This window comes from Anolis carolinensis, chromosome 3 (genome assembly GCF_035594765.1).
Source record: "Anolis carolinensis isolate JA03-04 chromosome 3, rAnoCar3.1.pri, whole genome shotgun sequence".
Taxonomy (NCBI): Eukaryota; Metazoa; Chordata; class Lepidosauria; order Squamata; family Dactyloidae; genus Anolis; species Anolis carolinensis.
In genome coordinates this window covers 78,079,617-78,106,822 of record NC_085843.1, presented here as the reverse complement: position 1 = coordinate 78,106,822, position 27,206 = coordinate 78,079,617, and the positions used below count along the sequence as shown (strand labels likewise).

Below are 27,206 nucleotides of genomic sequence, written 5' to 3'. Positions count from 1 at the left end.
ATGCATGGAGGAGTTGTTGTTTAAAGCTACGGACAATGCGATTGCTGTTTCCCGCTTTTGGTCTAAAACTATTTAGCTGTTTGTGATTCCTTTATCGCTTTTAAACTTATTTATTCTGCAATGCTTTTGACACGAAATAAATAAATAGGTATAGCAGTGAAAAACAAAAGTAGCACTGTCAGCTCCATTCCATAAAAAGCACAATGTACCCAAACATTCCTCTTCTCACCTGGACAGCAACCATCCTTGAACGGGGGTTGTTCCTTGCTATTGTCTTATTCTCATTTTCCATTTTTGTAGTTTCATTACAATGATTCTCCGACTGAGAAATATCATTTTCAGAAATGTGAATGTCAGACTCCACTGGAGTGAACTGAGGCTTTGGGGACATTTGCACCTCATCATTTGTCACATTATTACCAATACTATACTTGCTTTCCAATATTGTGTCTATGTCAGAATCAAGGTAATCATCATAATCCACACACTCCAATTCAGGTTGCTCCAAAGTATCTGTCAAAATTCGTGTTTCAGAAAGCATGGGAAATGATCTCACATCCTGACACTTCAAATGAACTGCATTTACAAATGCTTGTTCGACTTCAGGTATAGTTGGTTGTGATGCTGTTGTTTCAGCCATCTGACTAGAAATAGAATATGTGTCCATAAAAGAATTAAATGAGGAATGGTTGGTAGATCCAGTACGGATTACTGTATTAGAAGGCATTACCACAGAAGGTTCATTAAAATATGAAGTGGGCTTGAATTCTTTTGCAGCTGGGTTTAAACGTAGTTTGTGTTGGGAGTAATTTTCTGCACGATGTGAGCAGGCTGAGTCATTTTCCTCCTCATTTCCAGTTCTTTCATCAAGTCCAGTTACATCTGCATTTTCCTTCAGCATAACTGCATGTTTCATCAAGCCAATAAGATCGCCCATCATAACAAAACGTAAGGATTCCAAAAGAAAAGATTTCAGACCACCAGCATCCTCCACAATCTTGCAAGTGTCTGCAGGGAAGTGTTCATATTCTCCAACTAACAATGGATGATCAATTTCCATAGGACCATGTTCTTCCAAGATTTGAGAAAAATAGCTGTGAAATAACAGGAAGCCGTGCAGTAAGTATTAACATATGATTTTGGTGCTCTGTTTACAAAAATGCAAGATGACCCATCTGAAGAAACACCCAAATACAACTGTGGGTATATAGTAAACTATCAATGGCAAGATCAACTGAAGCACATAGAATTATTACTGAGCTGTGTTGATAGTAGCTATGTGCCAAGCCCAGGGGAGGTTTAAGATACAGTTTGGGTGCTCTGCTAGTTTCAAATCCAAGGAAGAAACTCTCACCCCCCAAAAAGCAGGGGACACAAAGATGATGCTTACAGAAAGGTAAAAACATGCAGAATTCTTATTCCCCCCAACTCCTTGTTTCACTTTAATTCTTGTTAAATGAAAGAATGCAATAAAGTAGAAATAGTAACTAACTCATATAAGCTTTCACACGTTGGATCAGGATAATTGTCCAAAATTCTCTGATAACTGCTACTGGAAGGACCATTATTATACAAAGATTCAAATATTTCCACCTGGTCGTGAAGACTATCTGGAATTCTGAATGGCTCATGTGAATTCATATAACCTCTGTGGAGAAAGAAGAAGTAAAGAAAACGTAAAGACTACGAGGCTCCTTCATATATCCTTAGTTTAGGCCTATGTATGGGTACTCACCATAAAGGGTTGGCCGAGCTCACAAAAGGATTCATAATGAATGACTTGTAATTGCAAAAAATATTGAAGTCAGTACTATGTCCTGTATAGACTTAGTGATAACCTAAGGATTACTAGGCAGGGAGTCTTCTGTTTTTGCCACTAGGGTTTGTTTATACTTTGTTATACATATATACATATAAGGAAGACCCTAGGCACTGGGCTGAAATATATTAGGTACTTTAACATTATGTGTATGTTTTTTGGTTGGGTTTTGCATTTTGAAACATGTTCTCTTTTTGTTCTCTCTCCTTTCTTGTTCCACTCCATTCACTACTTTTCAAGGTACAAAGAAAACACAGAATTGTAAAAGTGAACAATTATGGTGTTCCCAATACTTCCAAACTATATCTACGATTTTCGCATCCACTAAGTAATCTATGGTTTCACTTGTTACAAGTTTCTTCTTGTTTATACAGATTGGGATGCATCCATTTGTGTCTCACTGCCTGCAGGCAACTGCTTTGAGTCAGCAGAATCTATTAGCAGAATTGAGACAGAAACATTTTTAGCAATCTCGTATTTCTCCTTCCCCACCTTTTATGCTGTTTCAAAGGAGTCTTAAATTTTCTGAAGGAGATAAGAGAACAAGGAACTGCGGGAAGGAGAGGGAATCAGCAAAAAAAATACCGCTCTTTCTGCAATTCCTTTATGAAACGTTTACCTGTCCTATATTTGATATGTTATTCTTGCATTACAAAAAGTTCCTGTATCTAATTGACTGGAAATTAGTAACAAAACATTGTGTGAACAGTTCTTGTATCAAGCTCCACCAACCACATAGAAAAAGATTACATGATACTAGATTTTGGCTAGATTATGGCTACACCTTTTTATGACAGAACTTACAAGGTATTTTCTTCTGAAAATATATTATCTTCTTCTCGAGCTATTGTACTTACTCCACCAGGTACAACTAAAATAGCCTAAAATTAACAAGAACAAGGAAAATATATAACAGCTTGTATAATGACAGGTATCTCAAATTTACTGTATAAAATATTCCATTCATTTAACAGTCTCTTGATATAACATTACTTCTCAAACTTACATTTATCAAATATCACATAAGACACGAGCTTTGGAAGTGTTTATATGGAAACTAGATCCCTCGGTAAATAATTTCCAAATTAGACAAAAGAAGTCTGTGTTGCTCATTTAAATTTTCCATGCAACAAGTCAGACATTTTTATTGCTCACTACTTGCAACTGTATTAACACATTAGATTGCCAATTACTGATTCTGCAAGCCTACTTGCTTGCTTGCCAGCCCACTCACTTCAATCCTAACTTTCTCCTGTCATCAAAGAAAAAAACCTAACCTTACCTTTCTCTCTCTCTCTCTCTCTTTTGTTTTTTTTACCTTAAACAGCCCTGCCAGACATATACCTCAGCTCGAAAGCTGAAGAGACCTAAAACCAGCCTGAAGTGCCTCCTTGATGTCCTGGTACAATTGTCAACAGGGCAATGTTACTCATGTAATTTGCTTCAGTTTGTTTGCAATCCTGTAAGTGTTTCAAGGAGATGCCTCATTGTACTTTCAAGTCTCTTCAGGCCTTGAGCCAGAGAAGCATATGTGTTCCAGCATAGCTGCTTATGGCTCCCGGAAAGAAAAGTGGCAAAGAGGAACAACTTTTTGCAGCAGCCAGGCAATGGTAAGTTTGCAGGAGGCAGGAGTCAAAATAGCAAGAAATGATTCATCCATAATGCTCAGAATTACAGAAGTTACATATTATGGTTATTGGCATTAAAGAATTACATCAGCCCTACATTAATAATTGTTTTAAATACATTGGTAACAGTTAATTTCAGCAAACTACTTTCAAGCATTTATTGGGTTTTTTTTTACAGTTGCTATGTTCTTTGAAAATAGAAATCTACCTTTGATTCCTTTGCCTTTTTTCTATTTCTGTTTTTAACTTTGATAGCATTATTCTAGGTGGGGAGAAAAAAAAGTTTAGTATTACAGTTTCCAGAAGAAAACACATACAGTAGAGTCTCACTTATCCAACACTCACTTATCCAACGTTCTGGATTATCCAACGCATTTTTGTAGTCAATGTTTTCAATATATCGTGATATTTTGGTGCTAAATTCATAAATACAGTAATTACTACATAGCATTACTGCGTATTGAACTACTTTTTCTGCCAAATTTGTTGTCTAACATGTTGTTTTGGTGATTCATTTGTAAAATCATAACCTAATTTGATGTTTAATAGGCTTTTCCTTAATGCCTCCTTATTATCCAACATATTCGCTTATCCAACATTCTGCTGGCCCGCTTATGTTGGATAATTGAGACTCTACTGTAGATACAATTTTACTTTTCATTTCTATCACAATTTATCACTTTGACAATCAAAGAAACAAGGTTCACGGACTCCACTTTTGTGGGGTCAGGGGCAGGAAATCTCTACAAAAAATGGAAAAACTGCCAATATCTTAAGCCCACCCAGCTATATTTAACATGCTTGCTGGCTCCAGGAGCCCAGAGCTTTTTGCTGTGTGCTCCTGCACCTACATAGGGCAAGGCCTTGGCCTGAACAGTACCTTCCCTTGTTCTTTCTTAGACATTCAGCAGTGTTGATCAAAAGAAACCGAACCAACATTTTTTTAAAAAAAAATTCGTGTCAGGAGCAACCTGAGTTGCTTCTGGTGTGGGAGAATTGGCCGTCTGCAAGGACGTTGCCCAGGGGATGCCCGGATGTTTTGATGTTTTTACCATCCTTGTGGGAGACTTCTCTTATGTCCCCGCATGGAGCTGGAGCTGATAGAGGGAGCTCATCCGTGCTCTCCCTGGGTGGGATTCGAACCTGGCAGCCTTCAGGTCAGCAACCCAACCTTCAAGTCACAAGGCTTTAATCCACTAGGTCACGGGGGCTCCTAACATTTTTAATAGGAATGTACAAGCACTGTCACGTGTTCAGTCACCCTCTGTCTCATCAGACTTGCCACCCTTTATGTAGGGTGCCAGCAGAGGTGACACCAAATAATACACAAATGACCGACCTTTTTAAAATACAAATTATATGTAAAAATAGTTACTTGGGAAATTTTCCATACAAATGTAATCTGTGTTTAAAACAGAAAAGCTGTGATGACTCATGGGCCTTGTAGTCCTGTTCCTAGTACTACTGTGGCAGACGAAGAGGAAAACATGGGATTTCTGCCGTTTCATCCAGAGCCGGGGCCTATCCACCTGGAGGATGTTTGCCCTCAAGAATCTAGCCAAACAGGCCTTGGGCAGAATTCCCCCCCCCCCCCGTTTTCCCGGAGGGACAATTATAATAGAGATAGAGGAGTCAGAGAGGCTAATCGCCGGAGCCTGAGAATCGCTGCCAAACAACTAGCTGATTAGGTCTGCTTCCCTTGGGAAATTCTAAGGAGTCATGCATCTGGACAGAGTTGGGTTTCGCTTCTCGTTCTCTAGGGTAAGTGTTCTGTTGGCGGGAAAACGAGACCCGATATAGATGCTGGTCGCAAGGGGAACTTTGCGGAGTCAACTGATCAGCTTGAGGAGAGAGATCGTGTGTGGACTTCGTACCCCAGTTCCTTGCTTTCCGGATCAAGTTTCAAGCCTGCCTTGTTTCACGTTTTGCCACGGACCTTGTTCATGCTTCATGTTTGCCTCGTTTCAAGTCTTTGATCTAGCCAAGAATCAAGTTTATTTTCCAGCCTTGTTGTCAAGCTACATTGGACTTTAAAGACTCTGTCATTTCCCCACACTTTGCTTGGCAAAGTGTGTGTTTCGGTCAAGTGGATTAAAACTTTGAACTCTAATATCTTATATTGGACAATACATTTCTGGACTATATTTGACCTCATCTGAAAGGTCTGCTTCTGAACTATATTCTTCACTTGTTTTTATTGACTTTATATATTTCTATAATAAAGATATTAGATAGATTCTGGCCTCTGTGTAAGGTTATTGGTGCTCTGCAGCCTGGGTCCTGACAAAAGCAAAATTACAGGATAATAATCTCATTTGCATATCTTATACCAGAGCAAGAAGTAAAATTAATACGCAGCTATTCTTTATGTGGCAAAAAATGAGCTGCAAAAAATATAAATCAAAAGCCATGGACATATTTTTCCTTAGTTCAAGCCTATTGGGAGGCCAGAAATATTTACGATGCTGGCTTATTGTGAACAAGTGGGAATGGCTCAAACGTTCAGGTATTCTCTGACCAAAATTGATTTAGTGTGACATCTCATAAACCAGAGCTCATTCTTGACTCTACCTTGTTGGAGTCTGTGTTGAGCTCCAATATTAACTAACGACAAGAGGAAATAAATGGGAGCAATCAAAAAGCATGTCATAAACTATTTTATGTTAAGGTAGGATTATTATTTTAGTCTCATCATGATATGTAAATCACCCCTTTCATACTAATACATACTATGGAAAATGCCAAAATGTGGAAAATACTGAAATTTAACTGTAATGGGAACAGCCATTATCCTTTTTGTCTGTACACCTATGCAAGGCATGCTATACATTCTTTAGTTTTAAATCATGAAAATGAGAATATTTTATGCAATCTATTCTATTATCTTTGGAATTTACTAGTAAATGTAAGCTCACATATATACTCTAGTTCAGGGGTCCTCAAACTTTTTAAGTGGAAGGCCGATTCACAGTCCCTCAGACTATGATGAAATAGTCCAAAATTAGGTTTGTTGTTGTTGTGTGCCTTCAAGTCATTTCAGACTTAGGTCAACCCTAAGTCTAAAGTTTAGGACAGGGGCCAGGTAAATGACCTTGGAGGGCCGGATCCAGCCCACGGGCCTTAGTTTGGGGACCCCTGTTCTAGTTACTTTATTACAGACATATACTGCTAATATTTGAAATTGTGATGAATAAAGAAGACAAACAATTGATCATTTATCCTGAGCTGATTTAAAAGAACTCTAATTACTATTCATCTCTCAGTTCAATCAAAAACAGAAAAAAAACTTACTGAAGTAGTTTCAGTTTCCTCCTTCCTTACTACAGTAAAAGGATTATCTATTTCAAAAACAAAATTTACATATTGTAAGGCAAAATGACAAAGTGACAGAAATGAAAGTATTTTTTCACAATATTGCCATAATCTTATAACTGACCCAGTCACCTCACAGTTATATACATATACATTTAAAAAAAATTCTACAGAGATACCCAATATTCTAGCTCCATTCGATCATTCCAATATTTACAAAGAGGACTAAGGTTTTCCAAGGAAAGTATAAGCTACTCTTTCTTTTTCAAAGGTTTACACCATACACTGAGAAATTACTTTCTGGAGGCTTGTATTAGAAAGATGGTTTAATAGGTGAGGAAGATAGATGCACAGGATTCAGTTTTAAAGTTATTTGGTCAAAATACTCACCCCAGTTATCAAAATAGTCATCTAAATACTGACAATAAAATGGAAAATTCTCTCTGTTCTCTTCCAACAGCCATAGTAAATATCGAGATTCTATCATTGTTAAATTTTCTAAGTAATCTAGTATTTCATCCATGTCTTCTGATGTGCAGCCAAACTTCTTGCCAAGTTTAATACCATATTTCTCATCCCAAAGAACTGCTACCACTTTAAAATCAGCCTCTATAATGTAGACTCCATATTGAGATATAAAGGACTCTGTAGCTTTTAAACCTGCAAAAAATTAATAGCACTAATTGTATTACAATTGTTGTAGCAACAACAGAGGTTAACTAAAACAGAAGAAACAGTCACACAAAGTAAATGTTGATCCCTGCCCATCCTTCCCACTGATCATCATGCCTCTCTCTTTGGCCTCTACCAGCAGTGGGGAACTGGGCTCTTCCCAGAGCCTATATGCCTTCTGGGGAAGGTGGGCGGGGCTATAGCCAAAGTTTGAACAGCTGTTAGGGTTCAGAAACTGCTGTGCATGCGCATGCACATATGTGCGATTTCACAGAGACCACAAAGGAGAAGCTGTAACATGATTTTTGAAAACTGGACCTCAGAGTTGAGAAGAACAGTGCAGTAGCAATAATAGCTCTCCTGAAAAGCTGCAACTGTCATTTTGAAGACATCAGCCATTTTGAAACCTGGAACTCAGAGGCAATGCCTCCAAAGTGAGAACACCACCGGTTGGTAAGGCAGGGCTGAAACAACTGTTGGAGAAGGGGGCAGGGTCTTAATGACTCAACTGAAAAAGAATTTTGGATCCCGCCATTCTGGTTGGAGCACAGGGGTAAAAGCCAATTGTAGTGGATTGCTCCTCCTGGCCATTCTGAGAATGCTTAATAATGTTAAGGAAAGTTATACACCTAACACATTTCAGATCAACAAAAGACAGGAGATGATGCACAGGCAGTTGGTATTTAAAATCATTTAAATGACAGTTCCTGATACAAAACTGATGGAGATGTGGAGTCAATGATTTATGTTGGCACAGGCAGGGCTATAAATGACATCAATAAGTTGTATTTAACTATTTGGAAGCGAGGCTCCTACTAACTGAAGGGTGTGGGAATGAGACTTTTCTCCTTGCTCTCTCCACTGCTGCCTACACTCTGGATGGATGAGAGATCCTCTGGAACATCAAGGAGTGTGATATGTCATCAGGAAAATCACCTACACGCTTGCACATTAGTAGAAGCCTCTGGAGATCACTTTCCCTCACAAAAAATTGGATACATATTATTATGGGCACAGCTTTCCTATCTTATGAAGTAGGGCTGGATAAAGTACAACCCAACTATGATCCCAGTAATGTTTGTAGGGCCCTTGATCATTCTTGAGTTGACCTTTCTTTTAGACCTTTCATTTTTACTGTAATTTCTGGAATTATAAATGACTATTTTTGGTATTCAGTTAAACTGTTGTCTAGCCACAACAAACACACGCTTACCATTATTGTCAAGATGTTTCATCCAGTCATGTAATTTAGGTTCTACTTCTTCAAGCTCGCTTAAAACATGAACAAAAATTCTTGTCTTCACTCTCTCATTTTTAGCAGCTAAAAGGTGTATGAGCTGGTCCATTACTTCAGTTGATGATCCACAACTTGTAGAAAATTCTGCAAATTTCTCTTCACTAAGTACCGACCATGAAAGCAATTCATTAAGAAGCTTGAAGGCATCGTGTACACCCGTTCGTATGTTCACAGAATGGCGTAAAATAAGCTGCAGAACCGAGTCGTCAGGGAAAAAATTCTCAAGATTTCCTAAGATAAAACAAACACAAGTAATTGCAAGCTTTAAAGACAAACACAGGATTCCACAGACATATAACTACAAAAGCATCTCCAAAATAAGGATTCACATTCATATACCTTTTTTACTAGCATCTCTTGCTGGACAGTCCTCTCTATGAAATGCTTCAGCAAGTTCTCTTAATTGCACAGAGACCTCTTCTTTCATAAATTTTCTCTTCAATTTTCTCTGTTGCTTTCTTTCAATGTTCCTAGAACTGATTCAAAATCACAGAGAAATGTTATAGGATTTTTGATGATCTAAGTGCAAATAGCAGCTCATCTTCCAATTTTAACTGAGAAAAATAAACACATACAATTTCTTAATGGACCTGAAAAATCAATGGCAATGCAATGATCATTTCCGGCTCTCACACAAGGACCATGTAAACTGATCATTAAGGATTAATCAATCAGTACATAATTTTAAGTTTTTTGTAATCACCAGATTTGGCTGGGGAGGGAGAGGTTGGGCAACAAAAGTTTAGCAAGGAAGTAATGTTGGAAAATGGGGATGTCGAGGGGGAGGGAACGTTTTTTGGTGTTCAAAACGGGCATGGAAGGGATGGGAATATGGAGTTTGATTTGGGAGCGTCGAAGCAGATTATGAATCCTCCACTGGAGACGAACTTTTCTCCTTCGTACGCAGGGCAAATGGAACAACTGGCACTTGAAATTAGAGACTCTCAATTGATCAGGGGCAGATGGACCTCAAAAAGAGTGATCCAGAGGTCCTTGGCCCAAATTCTATCAAAGAGCCTGATAGAAGTCAAGATTAAGACCATTACCTTATAAGATAAGTTCTTATAAGGTAAATTCTCACTCAGACACCTCTGCCCAACCCTCCTTCGTATCCCGCCCAAAATCCTTGTCCTCTATTAGTCTACCTAGCTTCTTCGAGAGATCTCCCCCCTTTGATAGGTTCCATCTGTCCCTTTCCCCAGATACAAGTCAAGATAGGAATCCTTGCAGCCCTCTGGATTCAAGGAGCTGACTAGGACCTTTTAACAATGCTCCCATAGAGCCAGATTCCTTCGGGGGTGGGGGCCGGGGGTGGGTTCCATCGAGGTCGTGTGGGGGAGGGGGAGGCACGGTCACCGGATTCCCAGGGAGAAGCGCAACAGGGTTCTTGCGACCCTGGAGAAGGATAGGTGTGGTAGCCTCCTTGGCAGCCCCTCCAAGCTGAAGGTCCTGCTGCTTAACGCCAGATCCATCAACGGTAAATCATCATTCAGGACTTAATCCTGGATGAGCGGGAGGATCTGGCATGCATCACCGAGACCTAGTTGGATGAGCTGGGTGGGGTAAGTCTTACTCAGCTTTGTCTTTTGGGTTTCGGGGTGCATCAGCAGGTCAAGCCTGGAGGGCGGGGAGGTGGGGTCGCGGTGGTCTTTTGGCAGTCCATCGCCCTGGTGGATGCACCAGATTGTGGATGCGCCGTTCCACAATCTGCCGGGTTTGAGTGTGTCCACTTGAAGGTGGGTACCCGGGACAGTTTGGGGATTCTGCTGGTGTACCGTCCGCCCCGCAACACAGCAGTCTCCCTGTCTGAGCTAGCAGAGGTGGTCTCTAGCGTGGTGTTGGGTTCCCAGCGCCTGATAGTGCTGGGTGACTTCAACATTCATGCTTGACAGGTGCAGCTCAAGAATTCATGGCCACCATTACGACCATGAGACTGTCCCAAGTTATATCGGGTCCCACTCATCAAGCTGGACATACACTCGACCTAGTTTTTGTTGCGAGCGATGACGTGGACAAGATCCTTGGAGCAGTGCAACCTGATGACGTGGACAAGATCCTTGGAGCAGTGAGGGCAACCACCTGTGCCCTTGATCCTTGCTCATCCTGGCTTTTAAAACAGGCTAGTGGTGGGTTAGTAGATTGGTTTGTGAGGATAATTGATGCCTCTTTGGAGCAGGATAAATTTCCATCTTGCCTAAAACAAGCCATAGTGAGGCCAGCCTTGAAGAAGGCCTCTTTGGATTCCACCAAGTTAGTAGCTTCAGACCAATCTCTAACCTCCCTTTCTTGGGCAAGGTCCTGGAGCGGGTGGTTGCCTCTCAGCTCCAGGGATTCTTGGAAGATACTGGTTTTCTGGACCAATCGCAGTCCGGCTTCAGACCTGGGTACAGCACTGAGACCGCTTTGGTCACCTTGGTGGATGACCTCCGCAGAGAACTGGACAGTGGGAGTGTGACCCTACTGGTACTCTTGGGACATCTCAGCGGTTTTCGATACCATGGTATCCTTCTGGGACGGCTCTCCGGGATGGGCCTTGGGGGTACTGCTTTACTGTGGCTCCAGTCCTTCCTGGAGGGTTGCTCTCAGTTGGTGAAGCTGGGGAACACCTGTTCAGACCCCTGGACATTGACCTGTGGGGTCCCGCAAGGTTCTATTCTGTCCCCCATGCTTTTTAATATCTACATGAAACTGCTGGGCGAGGTCACCCAGAGTTTTGGAATTCAGTGCCATCTCTACGCAGATGACACCCAACTCTACTACTCTTTTTCACCTAAATCCAAGGAAGCCCCTCGGATATTGGACCAGTGTCTGGTCGCTGTGTTGGTCTGGATGAGGGCGAACAAGCTGAGACTTAATCCTGACAAGACAGAGGTCCTCCAGGTCAGTCATACATCTGATCGGGGCATAGGGTGGCAACCTGTGCCTGACGAGGTTGCACTCCCCCTGAAGGCGCAGGTCCGCAGCTTGGGGATCCTCCTGGACTCAGTGCTGACACTTGACGCTTAGGTGTCGGCTGTGGCTGGGAGGGCCTTTGCACAATTAAAACTTGTGTGCCAGCTGTGACCGTACCTTGAGAAGTCAGATCTGGCCATGGTGGTCCATGCCTTAGTTACCTCTAGACTGGATTATTGCAATGCGCTCTACATGGGGCTGCCTTTGAAGACGGTCTGGAAATTGCAACTGGTACAACGCTCGGCAGCCAGGCTTCTAACTGGAGCGAATTACAGGGCGCCCGTTTAAGGAGCTCCATTGGTTGCCGTTTATTTTCCGAGCCCAATTCAAGGTGCAGGTTATCACCTACAAAGCCCTAAACGATTTGGGACCCACCTACCTTTGTGACTGCATTTCCCCCTATGAACCTGCACAATCTCTTCGCTCGTTGGGGGAGGCCCTCCTCTCGCTCCCACCACCCTCGCAGTCGCGGTTGGTGGGGACAAGGGAGAGGGTCTCCTCCGTCGTGGCCCCCCAGCTCTGGAACTCTCTCCCCAGGGAGATCAGGCAGGCCCCTCCTCTCCTTACTTTTCAGAAGAGCCTGAAAACTTGGCTCTTCCAACAGGCTTTTGGCGAGTGATCTCCATAGTAAAGGATCGACCTGTTGCCTATTTTATCTTTATTGCACTCCAATTTTTTAGCCAGCAATAGTCTCTTGTGTACGCCTTCCTCAGCACTTTAATGGGAACGATAGCTCTGGTATCTACCTCTCCCTGATGGTACTGACGCTACTTGCACTTTTGGCCCAGTTCTTTTTGAAGCCAACCCAGGATTTTATCAGCATATTTATTGTATGTGACCTCATTTGTTTTATGATTTGTTTTATTGTTGATTGACTTGTTTTATTGCTATGTTTTTATATTGTCTGATGTCTGGGCTTGGCCCCATGTAAGCCGCCCCGAGTCCCTTCGGGGAGATGAGGTGGGGTATAAAAATAAAATTATGATTATGATTATTATTAATGTAGGTGACTATTTTGCCATCCAGAGCCTAAATCAAGTATATGGAGAAAAATAGTTACTAGTTGGTTTCTCTTGGATTTTCCATGTGAAGAAAAGGTAATGGGTGCATGCATTGCCAGTCCATATTACACTATGGATTACATGTTCTCTCCATAAAGGGTACTATCACTATCTGCAAGAGTACCCTTGTACATGTTAACACCTATGTTTCCATTTATGTGCTGGAAAGGGAAAAAAAATCCAAAAGCACTGCTTTTAGGTTGTGAAAACAAAGATTGCACTCGATTCCTCCCTTTTACACTTTCTGGGGAAACGGTTTCTACTAGTGACAGTTCTAGAAGAATTATACCTTTAGATATTGGCCCAGACAATAAAATCTTGCATTATGAAAAAAGTTAGAGGTTATTCAGGTGAGCAGATGTAAGATTCAGATCAAAACTGAATGAAAACAAGTGTCAGGGCACTATAACAGTAAACATAAATCTTTATAGTATGTATTCTACAAGAAACATATATGATTTACATTATCCCTATAAGGAATTGCTCTACATGCATACTTAAAGAGTTCTGGGCTTTATTTTCTCTAATTGGTTTGCAACCTAACTTCACAATCATTTATAGGAGTCACAAATTTGTATGAACGCTAATTGTATTTATGACAGTTTCTATTCTTGGGAACAACTCAAAACTGAAACACAAAATGGGTCAATTATGTCTGGCAAACAAGTGCTATGGAAACAAAAGTAGTAATTCTGTGAGTTGCAACCACTGGCCTTACATTCTTTTGAAAAATACATTTTTCAGGAAAACCTATTGTGATTCATCAGCTCTGAAAAGTAGCAGCCTGTATTACTTACATAACTAGGAAACTTACCTGGAGCATTTTTGTTTAACTATAGGTCTTGGTATAGTCTTCTTTTTTATTTTTTGCTCAAACTAGAAAGAAAAAACGGGAGAAAAACAGCTTCATTGTTAAAATCTTGACATAATTTCAGAGAATTGTAAAAAGAAAAATAACACAACCCCACCACTGAATTAATGCATTACAGTTTGAGTATGCCATATCCAAAATGTTTTGGAATAGAAGCATTTTGGATTTCAGAATTTTTAAATTATTTTGAAATACCTCTATTTGTATATACATAGATAATTGTATCTTGGAGATAGGACCCAAATACAAAATACAAAAAGGGCTGCTTCTTTGTTTCAGTCTTTTCTGAGACACCGTAAGAAGTTCTTTTTCATTCAAATCCACTTTTACAGCCTCCCCTCCACTATGCCACCTTTGCTAATGAGATTTCCACCATTTCATGGGAATTAGATATATTACAGTATGAAAACAGCGGTCTAGTTTATCGCCTTCCACTCCAAAGGAAAGTCTGACCTAGGATTTAACATTGGGGGGGGGGGGGGGGGGTTGCAGCCCTTCAGTTATTGTCGAATTTCAACTCCTGGAAGCACTTAGCAGGAAAACCAATGTTAAGGAACACTAGGAGTTGCAGTCCAGCAGAATTTGGAGCGCTACAAATTTCCAGTGATAATGTAATGCTACAAGCTAGTAAGGAAGTAAGGCTCTCTTGCAATAAAAGATTGTAGATTGTACACTTACTCCCTCCTACTGCTTCTACCTTTGGAGTAAATTCCATTTCCTTCCCTAATCTCCCTTTAATGTTACATTAGCACTAGTACAATAGCACCAACATTTCACTATACAATAGAAATTCATTCCAGAAATAAACTGGGCTAGAAGAATACATATTTACTTATTCCCCATTTCTTATTCATAACTGGCATTATGTGCACATTAACTACAGTTTTAGACTCCTCTAGAAACTATCTGTAAATGGGGTATGCCTTATGGATACAAGTGAAACCTTTCTTTTTCAAAAAATATTTAGGTTATAAAGTTCACCTAAGACGACATCCCACTGAACTGAGTGGGACTTTGTGCTAAATTGCCACACATACCTGTGCACTCTCAGTGGCCTTGATGTAGTGTTGATATACTGGAATTTCATACAAAAATATAAATGCCAAAATTATGGGCACTGACTCTTAAAATGTCCATATACAGTAGAACACTACGTGGGCTTTATTGTATTTCTTTCAACTGTAAAATGCCATTGATTATAAGGCACACCCTTATTTCAGGAACAACAACAACAAAATACATAAGATATATAAGATTCTTAGAATTGATTAAATACACGAATAACAGAAAATTAATTCTTACCTCACACTTGACAAAACCAGAAGCATCGATGATGACAATTTTAGAAATGAGTCCTCCACAATCCGGAGTAAGGCACAACTCTCTAAGAATATCCTGTGGGTATCAACAGAAAACATGCCTAAAGGTAGAACTACACTGCAGAATTTTTTATTTTATTTTTCAAAAACTGAATTTAAGTATTGTACAAACAGTCAAACATACTATGTGAATGTTCAGAGTCCTTTTTGCATCCAAGTATTGAGTATCTTGTCTGCTATAACTATATCTTCGCTATATAATAGTGCACATACAGTGGACCTTTCTAATCTGCAAGTTCATGATCCATGGATACAATACTGTACCTTTGAATCTCGGACAGAGAGCATGCCAGGTGCCTAATTCTGCCTTTGAAGTGACGGGGCTCATTCGCAAGGCAGAAGCAGAGGCTGGTGGGGCTTGTTACTACTTTCAGTGCTACCTTAAACCATTAAGTCTTATGAGACTTTACATTTCTCTGGAAGTCTTGTGAAGCTTTGCAATCTCTTTTCACACTTTGCGAGGATAGCACCAAGACTGTGAACTTATGATCTCATTAATTAAAAATAGTGTAGGGCAGCAGGGCCCCCCGAAAACAAGCCCCAGCCATCAAGTGTGGTGTGTTTTTTGGGCTCCCAACACAATATCAATGCAAGCAGGATATTCCACACAGAAACAAAACACTAAACATTTGATGTTACCTTGTCATTTTTATCACTGTATCTTGTTGCTTTCAGCTTCTTCCAACAGCTTACATGAAACTCTACTATGCATTGTTCACAGCAGGCAACACGTATAAAACCCTGAGAATTGGAGACCAGAGACGTGAGGATTAGGCAGATAATACTAAAGCAGTATTTTATACTTAGTGATATTCAAAACAAGTTCCGCTTAAGTATTTTGTGAAAAGGTCAACATTAATAATAATAATACTGGTTTATTAGACATTATTAATCCCTTCTGTTACCTTGAAATCTGGATCACTAAAATAGATTTTGATTTTTTGTGCTCGGCAGTGCTGATAGCTACAAACTGCATCTGGATTTGGAGGAAACCTGCATTCTTCAATACAATCTTGTAATATTACCTATAAACCAGAGAACAACAATGAATATGGCCACTTTTTCCATGAAGTTTGAAATAATTATAATCAAGAATAATTTATAAAAGGAATCCACGGGCATATTTTCCCCTAGGGATGAAAGCATATGCATATGTTTTTTCACAGTACATGTTTTAAATCTTTTGAATTCTACAAGGAATGGAGAGGAAGAAGAAAAAAAACTGGACCATCTGACAGAAAAGGACGTTGTCAATCCAGCAGAAAAAAGTCTCTTACACTGATGATAGCTCTGTCTCGACCCAGCAACTTTTCATTGCCATACTCTTGGTTCCCCATATGCATGGATTCTGTATCCATGGTTTGAAAATGCTTTTTAAAAAATCTAAAAAGCAAAGCTTTATTTTCACCATTTTACATGAGAAACACCATCCACAAAGGATCCTGAAAACAAACCCCAACAGATACCAAAGGTACACTCACTAAATAAATTAGAAAATGGAGAAAAATAAAGTGATTTTTTCAACTTTAATAACTAAGAAAAGCAATTTATTAAGCAGCAATATAAATAAGAAGAGTATATTCCCAGGGGAAGAAATGGACAAACCGTGTCATTAATCTGAGCATGCCTCATTCCTCTCAGTAAGAATTCTATATTTGCTCCCCCTATTTTCTCCTTGATATGCTCTCATGATGAGATCAGGATTTATTATAAGTAGCTACCAAATAAAGTAACCTATGATTTTATATGTAGTTACTTTTTTATTTTTATAAGCTGGCTTTAGAGATGTAAAATAAAAAAAATCTTCATTATTTCATTGGCATTTAAGACTGCACCATTCTGTTATATTAATGAAATGTTTAGGTTAGGTATTTATTTACTTTTATTTTATTTATTTTATTTCTATCCTGCTCTTCTCACCCTTGCAGGGGATTCAGAATGGCCTACAAATGGCAATATTCAATGCTGCATATTTAACAACATAAAATACAATATATCAATACAAAGCAATAAACAATTAAAACATATAGACATCTTAAAACTATTAAAGCGTAATATCCAGTCCTATGTAAAACAAACTATGAATTTATTCTATAAACCTATCAAGATTTGTTGTATTTTATGCTATCTACTTTTTGCCATCTCAGAAGTATGGAGAAAAACTGAAAACAGAAACAAACAAAATAATTGGTATTTCTTGGAGAGAAGCAGCCTTATACAGCCAAAGTCTTAAGGACAAGAACAGCATTGTATACAGACAAAGTTTCAACCAATGCTGATGCCTTCGATAGTACATTAGTTTCACTAATATTTCAGCTACTCTCTGTAGTCTTCTCATGAAGACAGCAGCACTTCACTAGGTCAAGAAATATCCCTTGGGTGTGGGTGATTTTGTGTTTGGAATATGCATGGGACTGGCATACTATATCCACACACTTTGGCTGTTCACTGGCTACTGCAAAAGACCTTTTAATGGGACATTTTATCTTCACTATTAGGGTTTGAAATGCTTTTGAAACTAATTTAAATGAATGTTTTTAATTTAATTGCTTATTTGTTTTTTTTCTTTAGTTTTTTTTAAACTATACTTCAATTTTGTTTTTCTCTATATTGTAAGCTGTCTTGGCTCTCAAAATTGAGAGACACGTAGAACAAATTTAAAAATCCCAACCGTTCTCTAATTCTGTTCACCGTATTGCATAGAAATGTTCATATTATGCAGTTCCTAGTATCTTAGTTGGTAAAACCTTGTGCTAAGAAGCATGTGACTCCTTTCAAAGAGCTGCCCTCCCCAAATTCACAAACACATATCCTCCAAGCTTTCAGATTGGAAGAACAGAACAGTTTTCTTAAACACACACACAAAGTGTATACCTCCTCAACATTCATTTTTTCCCCTAAGCATTCACATATCAAGATAGCATTCATACTTACTTGTAATTTTTCTATCCTTGTCTCTTCAATAACTATTGAAGTTGTAGGCCACGTCAATACACCAGGAACCATTTTATGATTAACCATGGTCTTCGATTTCATAAACTGCTCCAGAGCATCTGAAAACCTAGTATAAGCATAAAACTCAAGTCTTGTAGTACTTAATTTAACTTAATATTCTGGAATACAATGCAGCTGGGCTTATCATTCTCACTCTAATCTCTGCCCAAAAAAGGCAGTACAAAAACGGGAAGTGTGTTTTTCTAGCAAGAGGAAAACAAAGACCTGGCAGTGTCTGCCGGACTTATTCCCCTCACCCACTGCCATTTTCTTTGTGTGTGTGTGTGTGTGTTGCGTTTGCATCCTATTCAGACTGTAAACTTGAAGGCAGCAAACTGTCAAATCAACAATGTGTTAGTCAACTTGAGGGCTCCAAATTCCTATCTTCTTTTCAAAAGCAAATAATTACTGCAATGTAAACAAGGTTATTGGCTCCTCACCTTGATTCTAGGAAAAGCTTCCAAACTGCCCTTACATATTATATGTTGATAGGACCCTGTCACACCACACAATTGAAATACCATGATTTCAATCTAATCTAATACCCTATACAGTCCTAGGATTTATAGTTTAGGGAGAGGTATTTAAAATTCTATGCCAGAGGCTTCTAGTGCCTCACCAAACTACAAAGCTTAGCATTTCACAAGGTGCAGTCATTCTGAATGAAATGAAATCAACAGTTACGTAAATAAGTATACTACTCACCGATTTTGTCTTAAATATACTTTTCCAATTCCATAGTGTGCTAAGCAATCAAATCTCACTTTCTGATACTGCTCAATTATATTACTGAAGTGGTCTTTGGCCTTGGTTAGTTCCTTTAAAAAACACAAAACAGTTTAAAATTTATTCAACATATGCATACTAAAACAAAAAAAAAACATACTATAAAGGATAAATATGATTGTATAAAGATTGCTTGCATAGGTTTAAACCAAGGAATGGAAGGTCATAGGAAAGAATCACACCTGGAGAAAGGGACCGGGAAAGAAAACTTTTTGTAGCTTTGACTGCACCAGCTGCTGTTGCAGAAGAGATTGTTCAGATTCAAAAGAGAATTATCTCAGGAAATAGCGTGGAAGAGGCACCATATATCTATATCTGAAAGGGGTTCTATAATCTACATACATCATTCGCTTGGTCTCTTAGCCAGTTTTTCTTATATGAAAACAGTAAAATATAGCACAGAAATAACCAGTCATTCAGGATGTAGATTCAAGGATTTTTTTTCAGGAGCGACTAGAGAAACTGCAAGTCGCTTCTGGTGTGAGAGAATTGGCTGTCTACAAGGACATTGCCCAAGGGGCGCCCAGATGCTTTTGATGTTTTACCATCCTATGGGAGACTTCCCTCATGTTCCCACATGGGGAGCTAGAGCTGACAGATGGGAGCTCACCCCGTTCCCTGGATTCAAACCGTCAACCTTTCCTCAGCAGTTACAAACACCAAACCTACAAACAACTCATAGTTAAGAACATGGGTGAGACAACGTGTCTCAACTGAAGCTTTATCACCAATTCTTGTTTCCCAGCTAAACTATTCAAAATCCATTTATCACAGGGACAGAAAGTGAGATGAAATCTTCTGAACAGGGGTACAGACAGCTAAACAAATACCACAGGGAGGTTGATCCTTCCCTATGCTATCCAAAGCTTATATTGTATATACATATACATCTATATGGCTGGAGTTACACTTAAAATGTATGTGTTCTGACTTACATACAAATTGAACTTAAGAATAAACCTACAGAACCTATCTTTTTTGTAACTTATGGACTGTCAGTATATGGTTTAGAAGGGAACTACCAACAATAACAATCAGGGCTGTAGCCGAGGGGTGGAGGATAGGGGTTCCCACACACACACACACACACCGAAATTTTTCAGGTTTTAATAAACCTAGTTTACTCATAAATTTCAACTGGTTAACCAAATCCCCATAAGTATCTACTGAAGCATATCTGTCTTGAGTGTCCACTGAAGTTTATTGATGGAGCCTGATTTCAAAATTATTTTGCGTTATGGAACTACTCTTCATGATTCGCTAAAAAAAGGTTTCAACTCCCCCCTCATTTTTTTCTGGCTATGGCTCTGCTAATAATATTTTAGATCAGAAGTTGTTCACTGTCTAAATTGAAATCTGTCAAACATAAAAGCTTGAAATCTTACCTCAGGCTGTCCTATTCCAATAAGAGATGTGGCATATCCATAGATTATTATAACATTATCAACGACAGTAAGATTTAGTTTCTGTAACAAGTTCAAAAATATTAAAGTTACTTATCCGTGAACATTATGCTTTACTACCACCACCACCACCCCGATTCTCTCTCCACACAGACATGTCTGCATTCCCTTTTGAGGAGAAAACAGCTTGGAAAATATAAAACAAGCAAATCGGTATATAGTGGCAGGACTGAGAAAAAACTTCAACAAAAACATGGGTTACTTCATAAATTGGTCGTTCAAACAGTCTTGGATCCAAGCTATATGAGGCTTTATAGATCATAAACACAATTTTAAAAATCTGTTCTGCCTCCATGCTTAACTAAATGAACTGGAAGGCACCATAGCACAAAGGACTGATCGGAGACTGTATTTGGCAAATCAAAATATTTTATTAATAAACAAAATGGACCTCTTTTCCTCTTGTTGCTATTATAAAGTCTCTTATGAGGAAAGAAAATCTTTTAAGTCTATGCAAGTTCTGGATGGATATTGCCACACAATATAAAGTCTTGACATGACTGGATTCTATTATCTTTAAGGTGACTTCAATACAATGTTGTAGTGACTTTCTCTATTACTGTATTATATGGTTTCTTAATCGAACTTGAACACAGTTCCGTGATGTGAATTTCTGTGCTCCTTTTAACTTTCTACACTTCCTTACAGTGCTTCACCAACTGATCTAACTGAGAATAACTGCCATTTCCAGGTTGGCAGGAGCTGAGGCTAAGCTCCGCCCCCTTAGAATCTTAAAGGAACAGGGCAGCAGGTGATGTTCTGCCTCCTTGTGGCATGACATAATCCATAAAGTGACTGATAGACACTTGTTAAAGAGCAGGAGAAAATAAAGCATAAGAACTGCATACTGGTAATTCTTCTGTCCCTCCTTACTTCAAGGCTAATATGTAGAAGCTACGAAATCTGGAAAACAGAAAGGAACCCTAAGGCAGGCCAAAAGTCATGGGGTAAAACCAGAGCTCCTTCTGAGTTCAATACTCCAGAAAAAGCTGGAGCCACTGCAACACTGCCCCCTCAACCAAGACCAATGCTAGCCAGTTGACAGAGAAGGATACTATTGTTTATAAAAATAAAAAGTCACAATGATTCTAGGGAAGTTAATAGAGTTCTGTTACCCCTTTCTCTATTCTCCAGTTTAACTTCAGTGGAGGAACAATAGCTATTTGAATTACAAATGTTATGCTCTTTTTCCTTCTGTTCTCTGTACCTGATCTTCACTAGATAATTCTGTTCATTAATTTGAAACATCATTTCTCATAGAGGATTTATGAGATCTTTTACAAACAGGACCTCCGAAAAATTATTAGTTTTGTAATATACTATGAGGTCAGAAATAGAGTATCTTTTACCACAATCTGCACAAAATAAGTCACTTAGAAGACATGTCCAAAACACTATATTTCTAATACCTTAACATATTTCCTGGCATTATCAATTGTTTTGTACATTTGGCATGCTTCTTGATACGGTTATGGTTTTTAAAGCAAATCTGAGAAAAGTGTAAAAGTTCATTTTATTAGGGAAGTGATATTGTTCTAAAATCATGACATCTTCCCATTACCTTTAGATGGGTTGAATCTATACTATTCAATAAAAGTCCAAAGAATTTTTCAGCACTGTGAAAACGTTGATCCATCAAAGATGTGCATCCTTGCATAATATGAGTCTTCAAACTTTCCAGAGAAGTTATAACATTCATCTATAAAATCAACAAGAATAAATATTGTCTATGGTATATCAAAACTTATTTTAAAATAGCAAGACAATATGGTGCTCTCCAGATGTTTCAGCCTACAATTCCCAGAAAAACCAGTTAGGACATCCACAGACATTAAGAGACTTGTTATTCTGACTTCATAACCTGGCTGCAAGTGTGAGGCTGTGGGAGTGTCTGTAGTAATTTCCTTTGACTAGTACTTACACCAGAAACTTTGTCAGATAGTGTCAATTCAGCTGCAGAGATGCAAAACAAGGTTCCAGGTCCTTTATTCTGGGCAAATCTTGTTTAACATCACAGTACAGCAGGTGAAAAAATGATAGTTTCCCAGAAGCTGGGCAACCATGTGCTTTCTTCAGAAGAAGTACAGGCCAGAGAAAGAAGGGAGGAGTTATTGCATCATACAGAAAGCCAAGAGGGCCAAACTACAAAGGAGGAGCTGCTTCATCATAACTAAGGGTACAGAAAGTCAAGAGGGCCAAACTACAAAGCAACACAGTATGGCAGATGCATAACCCATACCCTGGGGCATAACACTTGTAGGTGTAAGCATATGGAGAGCAGTAGATTCTTAGTAGTTTATAAGTATGCAAATAAATATTGCTTGAATTTAATGTTTTGTGCTCACTTTAGATCTATATGAACATTGTTCTGGTTTAATTATTCAGCACCATATAAAACAGACGTTATTTACAATCTATTAAAACAACAGAACACCCCAGAATAAGCCAATATAAACTTATATATATTTACACATAAAATAAGAATGGGTTACAGCAGCCAATGAGGAACCCCCCTTCTGTTCCAAGTGCCACTGCTGTGCTCTGAGGGAAGTAAAAACAGCCAGCATCTGCTGGACTTCATTATCTCCCTACTTCCATTTCCTTTTACTTGTCTCAAGGCAGGAGTTCACATTCTTTTCTGTTGCAACCATTAAGCCCAGTCGTAGAGGGTTGTTTCTCCACGCCCTTCCCAGAAACTACATCTATTGCCAATACCATCTGACTGCAAGCAAAACAATACTCATTGTGCCCATTAGTGAGGGAAATTCCTGCTTCAATCTTCATACTGTAGGAAGAAGGTCTTAGGAGTCATAGCCCTCACAGCCAAGACAGTGCTCCTTACAGATGCTCACAGAACACAGAATAAATAAAATAATAATAAATCTGACAAATCTTGGGGAAAACTAGTAAAAGACTGGTAAGAAGGAGCAAGAATCTAAATATCAGAAACTCTCAAATAGGGAATATCATGTAATGTGTGCTACCGCTATGACAGTCTCTCCAAAGGATTCTGACTCTATGCAGGTGTAGAATACATGCATGGTACAATAGAGAACAAATAAAATCAATTCAAGTCACCTTTGTGCTGTAATTACCGTATATTTGTTCTTGGTGCCTTGTTAGGCCATTTCCTTTGAGACTAGGAGCATGGCTAATCTGATTGTGTCTATGTATGGACAGGTTGCTTACCTGTAACCATGTTTCTTCGAGTGTACTCTGTGAATTCACACTAATGGAGAAGCTGCGCCTGCGCAGGTTCCGACGGAAACTCTTCCAAGCTGAAGTTCAAATTTTGGCGGTAACCACGCCCCCCTTCCCAAGGGGCATATAAGGCAGCCCCGGGCGTCCGCTCTCCAGTTCCTACGCCGCCAAGGCAACGAGAAAGGGAGAGGTTTGCCAGAGGGGAAGGAAGGGCGGGTTTGTGTGAATTCACAGAGTACACTCGAAGAAACATGGTTACAGGTAAGCAACCTGTCCTTTTTCTTCGTGTACTCTGTGAATGCACACTAATGGAGACTGACACGCTAAGGTCCCGGATGGTGGGACAAGGCAAACTCGACAACCAGTGAATGTCCAAACATACGTTTATTAGGACACATTGAGATAACAGTCCCAAGAGACCAGTGCAATAAGTTGTCCAAAAGGACCAGTGCAATGTCAGCATGAGCATAGTATAAGAAACGGGACATATTAGGAAATACTGAATAAACGTAATAGAAACACAGAAATTGAGTACAGTGCATATGAACGCTCTCCCAAGGGAAGAGGGGAAACATCACATAACTTGACACACCCATCAGGGTCAATAAAGTGTTACAGAGCAACTGCCCAACACAATAAGGGAAAAACAAGTCCCCAGAGGTATAGGTATGGGGAGAAAAACTAGCCCCATAACTTGAAGGAGAGGTATAGAGAGTCACCTGCGGGTGAGTATAGGGAGAAGAAGGCCGTTTGAGAGTCAGGATAGGCAAGATGAGAGTACTGATCTTGCGAAGGCCGAGTCTTTTAGGGCTTTGTTGTCTAGCCTGTAGTGAGAGACAAACGTAAGTGGGTTCGACCAGATTGCCGCTTTACAAATGGAGTCGAGCGGGATACCCCTGAGGAAGGCGGTCGAAGCCGAGAGGCCCCTCGTTGATCTCGGACGGATGGATGGAGGGCGTTTGGCCAGCTCGTAAGCCAACTCAATGGCCTGAGCAATCCAATGGGACAACCTTTGGGAGGAGATGGGATTACCCAACTTGTCCGGGGCATAGGCGACAAAGAGTCTCTGAGTTTTACGGATGCCCCTGGTACGGTCCTTGTAGAAGAGGAGCGCCCTGCGAACGTCGAGAAGGTGCAGTTTTCGCTCGAGAGGAGAGGAGGAATTAGAGAAGAAAGCTGGTAGAACAATGTCTTGATTGAGGTGGAAAGCTGACACCACCTTAGGGAGAAAAGTAATGTCCGGGCGAAGGACAGCACGGTCGTGGTGGAAACGTAGATATGGCTCGTCGACCCTGAGAGCAGCAAGCTCGGATGGCCGTCGTGCCGAAGTGATTGCCACTAGAAAGGCTAGTTTCCACGAAAGCAAGCGGAGATCAGTTGAGGCCAGTGGTTCGAAGGGAGCAGATGTGAGTTGAGAGAGTACAAGTTCGAGGTTCCAGCCCGGCGTAGGCGGTAGCGACGGTGGGCAGATGTTGTTGTAGCCTCGGAGAAATGTTTTGAGCAGGTGGTGAGAGAAGAGAGACGGCTGACCATGGCGTTGAAAAGACCAGGAAAGGGCTGCGAGGTAAGCCTTAATAGAAGCGAGAGAGAGTTTTCTCTCGACGAGAGTCATAAGGAAGTCGAGGACCACCGATACCGAGGTTGGAAAGGAGTCGATATTACGGGATCGAAGGAAGGCGTGAAAGCGAGAAAGTTTGTAGGTATAAGCTTTGGTTGTAGCCGGCTTATGGGCTGCCCGAAGAACATCCTGGAGGTTTTGTGGAAGGGAGGTTAGGTAAGAATCTTCCACGCAGTGAGATGAAGAGAAGGAAGGTCCGGGTGAAGAATTTGACCGTCCTCTTTCGAGAGAAGGTGCGGCAAGGGAGGCAGAGGGCGAAACGTTCTTCTGGAGAGACGAAGAAGGGCTGGATACCACGGTTGGCGGGGCCAGGCCGGAGCTATGAGAATCACTGTGACCGAGATCGAGAGGAGTCTTTCGAGGACTTTCGGTATGAGAGGAATAGGGGGAAAAAGATAAAGCATCTCCGCTGACCAGTCCAGCAGAAAGGCGTCCCCTAGGCAGCCGGGAAAGGAGTTCGGGGGAAGCCTCGCTCCGTAGCGGGGTAGTTGAGCGTTCTGGGGGGAGGCAAAAAGGTCCAGAGTAGGTCGCCCCCAGTCGAGGAACAGATTGTGGAGGATCTCGGGATCGAGCTTCCACTCGTGGGAGGAGGATGTCATCCTGCTGAGGGCATCTGCCAAGTCGTTTTGGGCACCCGGAAGGTGAATCGCGGAGACCTGGACGTCGTGGGCTATGCACCAAAGCCAGAGGCGGGAGGAGAGGTGCATCAACTTTCTCGAACCCGTACCGCCCTGTTTGTTGATGTAGAATACTGCTACCAGATTGTCCGATTGAATGAGGATGGATTTGTGGCAGATGAGGCGGGAGAAAGCTTTCAGGGCTTTGAGGATGGCGAGAAGCTCGAGAAAGTTTATGTGGTTGGTCTTCTCGGATGGGGACCAAAGATCTTGGACCGTCAGGCCGTTCATGTGGGCTCCCCAAGCGTAGGTGGAGGAGTCCGTGGTTATGGTTATTGAAGGTAGGGTTGGATGAAATGGAAGACCCCTGCATACGTTCCGGTGAGACGTCCACCATGAGAGGGATTGGCGAACGCTTGACGGTATCGACAGGTACTTTGAGTTGTGGTGATAGAGCGGCTTGAAGGTGTCTATAAACCACCTCTGTAGAACCCGGAGACGCAGCCTGGCGAAGGGGGTCGTGAGAACCGTGGAGGCCATGTGGCCTAAGAGGACTTGAATGGCACAGGCTCGGACCCTCCGGGCGGATCGACATAGGGCGATCTGGTGGCGGAGAGCTAGGAATCTGTCGAGCGGTAACGAGACAGTCTGTGTGACGGAGTCGAAGAGAGCTCCGATGAATCGAATTTTGGTCGACGGGGAGAGATTTGACTTCTCGGCATTGAGTTGAAGGCCGAGAGAATTTAGGAGACGCAGCGTGAAGGAGACGTGGCTTTCGAGAAGTACAGGGTCGGGCCCGACCAGAAGCCAGTCGTCCAGATAAGGAAAGACCGTGATGCCATGCAGCCTGAGGTGGGCTGCTACGGCGGCAACAACTTTGGTAAAGACCCTTGGAGCCGTGACTAGGCCGAAGGGTAAAATGGTAAATTGGTAGGTTTGGTCGAGGACTTTGAAACAGAGGAAACGTCTGTGAGCCTCCCGTATCGCTACGTGGAAGTAAGCGTCTCGTAAGTCTATGGAGGCAAAGTAGTCTCCCAGCTGCAGCATCGGGAGAATAGAGGCAATAGAGACCATTCTGAATTTGGAAGGGCGAATGAAGATATTGAGGGCCCTTAGGTCTAGAATGGGGCGTAGCCCGCCCCCCCTCTTCGGGACCGTAAAGTACCTGGAGAAGAAACTTTGCGGGTCCAGTTCGGGAGGAGAGGGACGGATGGCCCCTTTGGCCAGGAGGGCATCGATTTCGGCCAGTATTTCTGGAGAAGGAGTTGAAGAGAGAATGTGACCTGTAGGTGGGAGCTCTGTGAACTCTAAGGCGTAGCCCTCTTGGACAATGCGAAGAACCCAAGCATCTGAAGTGATGGACTCCCATTGATTGTAAAAGGGGGCCAGGCGGTCGGCGAAGGCACAGGAGCGTCGAGGCAGCGTGGGTTCTACATCGGTAGCGGACGAGGAGCTTTGGCAAAAAAGGATGGCGTCAGGTACGCCGGTGAGCCTGTGGAGGAGCGGGAGTGGTTCGACCCTGTTGCTTTTGCGGAT

At 41.0% G+C, this 27,206-nt stretch overlaps 1 protein-coding gene and 1 long non-coding RNA gene across 6 annotated transcripts in view; one reads left to right on the top strand and one right to left on the bottom strand.

Moving 5' to 3' along the window:
• ttc3 (tetratricopeptide repeat domain 3) overlaps nucleotides 1-27,206 on the bottom strand; it is a 98,828-nt gene that overhangs the window by 34,869 nt on the left and 36,753 nt on the right. For 4 of the 5 annotated variants that reach the window (XM_062977154.1, XM_062977153.1, XM_008107534.3 and 1 more), the window contains 16 exons: nucleotides 21,796-21,933; nucleotides 20,157-20,237; nucleotides 18,691-18,803; nucleotides 17,926-18,052; nucleotides 15,897-16,016; nucleotides 15,631-15,732; nucleotides 14,915-15,007; nucleotides 13,556-13,617; nucleotides 9,068-9,204; nucleotides 8,645-8,959; nucleotides 7,150-7,419; nucleotides 6,739-6,785; nucleotides 3,656-3,709; nucleotides 2,624-2,700; nucleotides 1,493-1,648; nucleotides 230-1,094 (listed from right to left, as the gene is read on the bottom strand). In XM_062977154.1, the coding sequence (XP_062833224.1) occupies nucleotides 230-1,094; nucleotides 1,493-1,648; nucleotides 2,624-2,700; nucleotides 3,656-3,709; nucleotides 6,739-6,785; nucleotides 7,150-7,419; nucleotides 8,645-8,959; nucleotides 9,068-9,204; nucleotides 13,556-13,617; nucleotides 14,915-15,007; nucleotides 15,631-15,732; nucleotides 15,897-16,016; nucleotides 17,926-18,052; nucleotides 18,691-18,803; nucleotides 20,157-20,237; nucleotides 21,796-21,933 (2,757 nt within the window). The remainder of the gene's footprint in view (nucleotides 1-229; nucleotides 1,095-1,492; nucleotides 1,649-2,623; nucleotides 2,701-3,655; nucleotides 3,710-6,738; nucleotides 6,786-7,149; nucleotides 7,420-8,644; nucleotides 8,960-9,067; nucleotides 9,205-13,555; nucleotides 13,618-14,914; nucleotides 15,008-15,630; nucleotides 15,733-15,896; nucleotides 16,017-17,925; nucleotides 18,053-18,690; nucleotides 18,804-20,156; nucleotides 20,238-21,795; nucleotides 21,934-27,206) is intronic. The other variant, XM_062977152.1, reaches the window with a different exon arrangement.
• Nucleotides 2,696-5,683, top strand: LOC134297990 (uncharacterized). The gene is made up of 2 exons (XR_010004950.1): nucleotides 2,696-3,429; nucleotides 5,208-5,683. It is a non-coding gene; the product is annotated as an uncharacterized LOC134297990 (long non-coding RNA).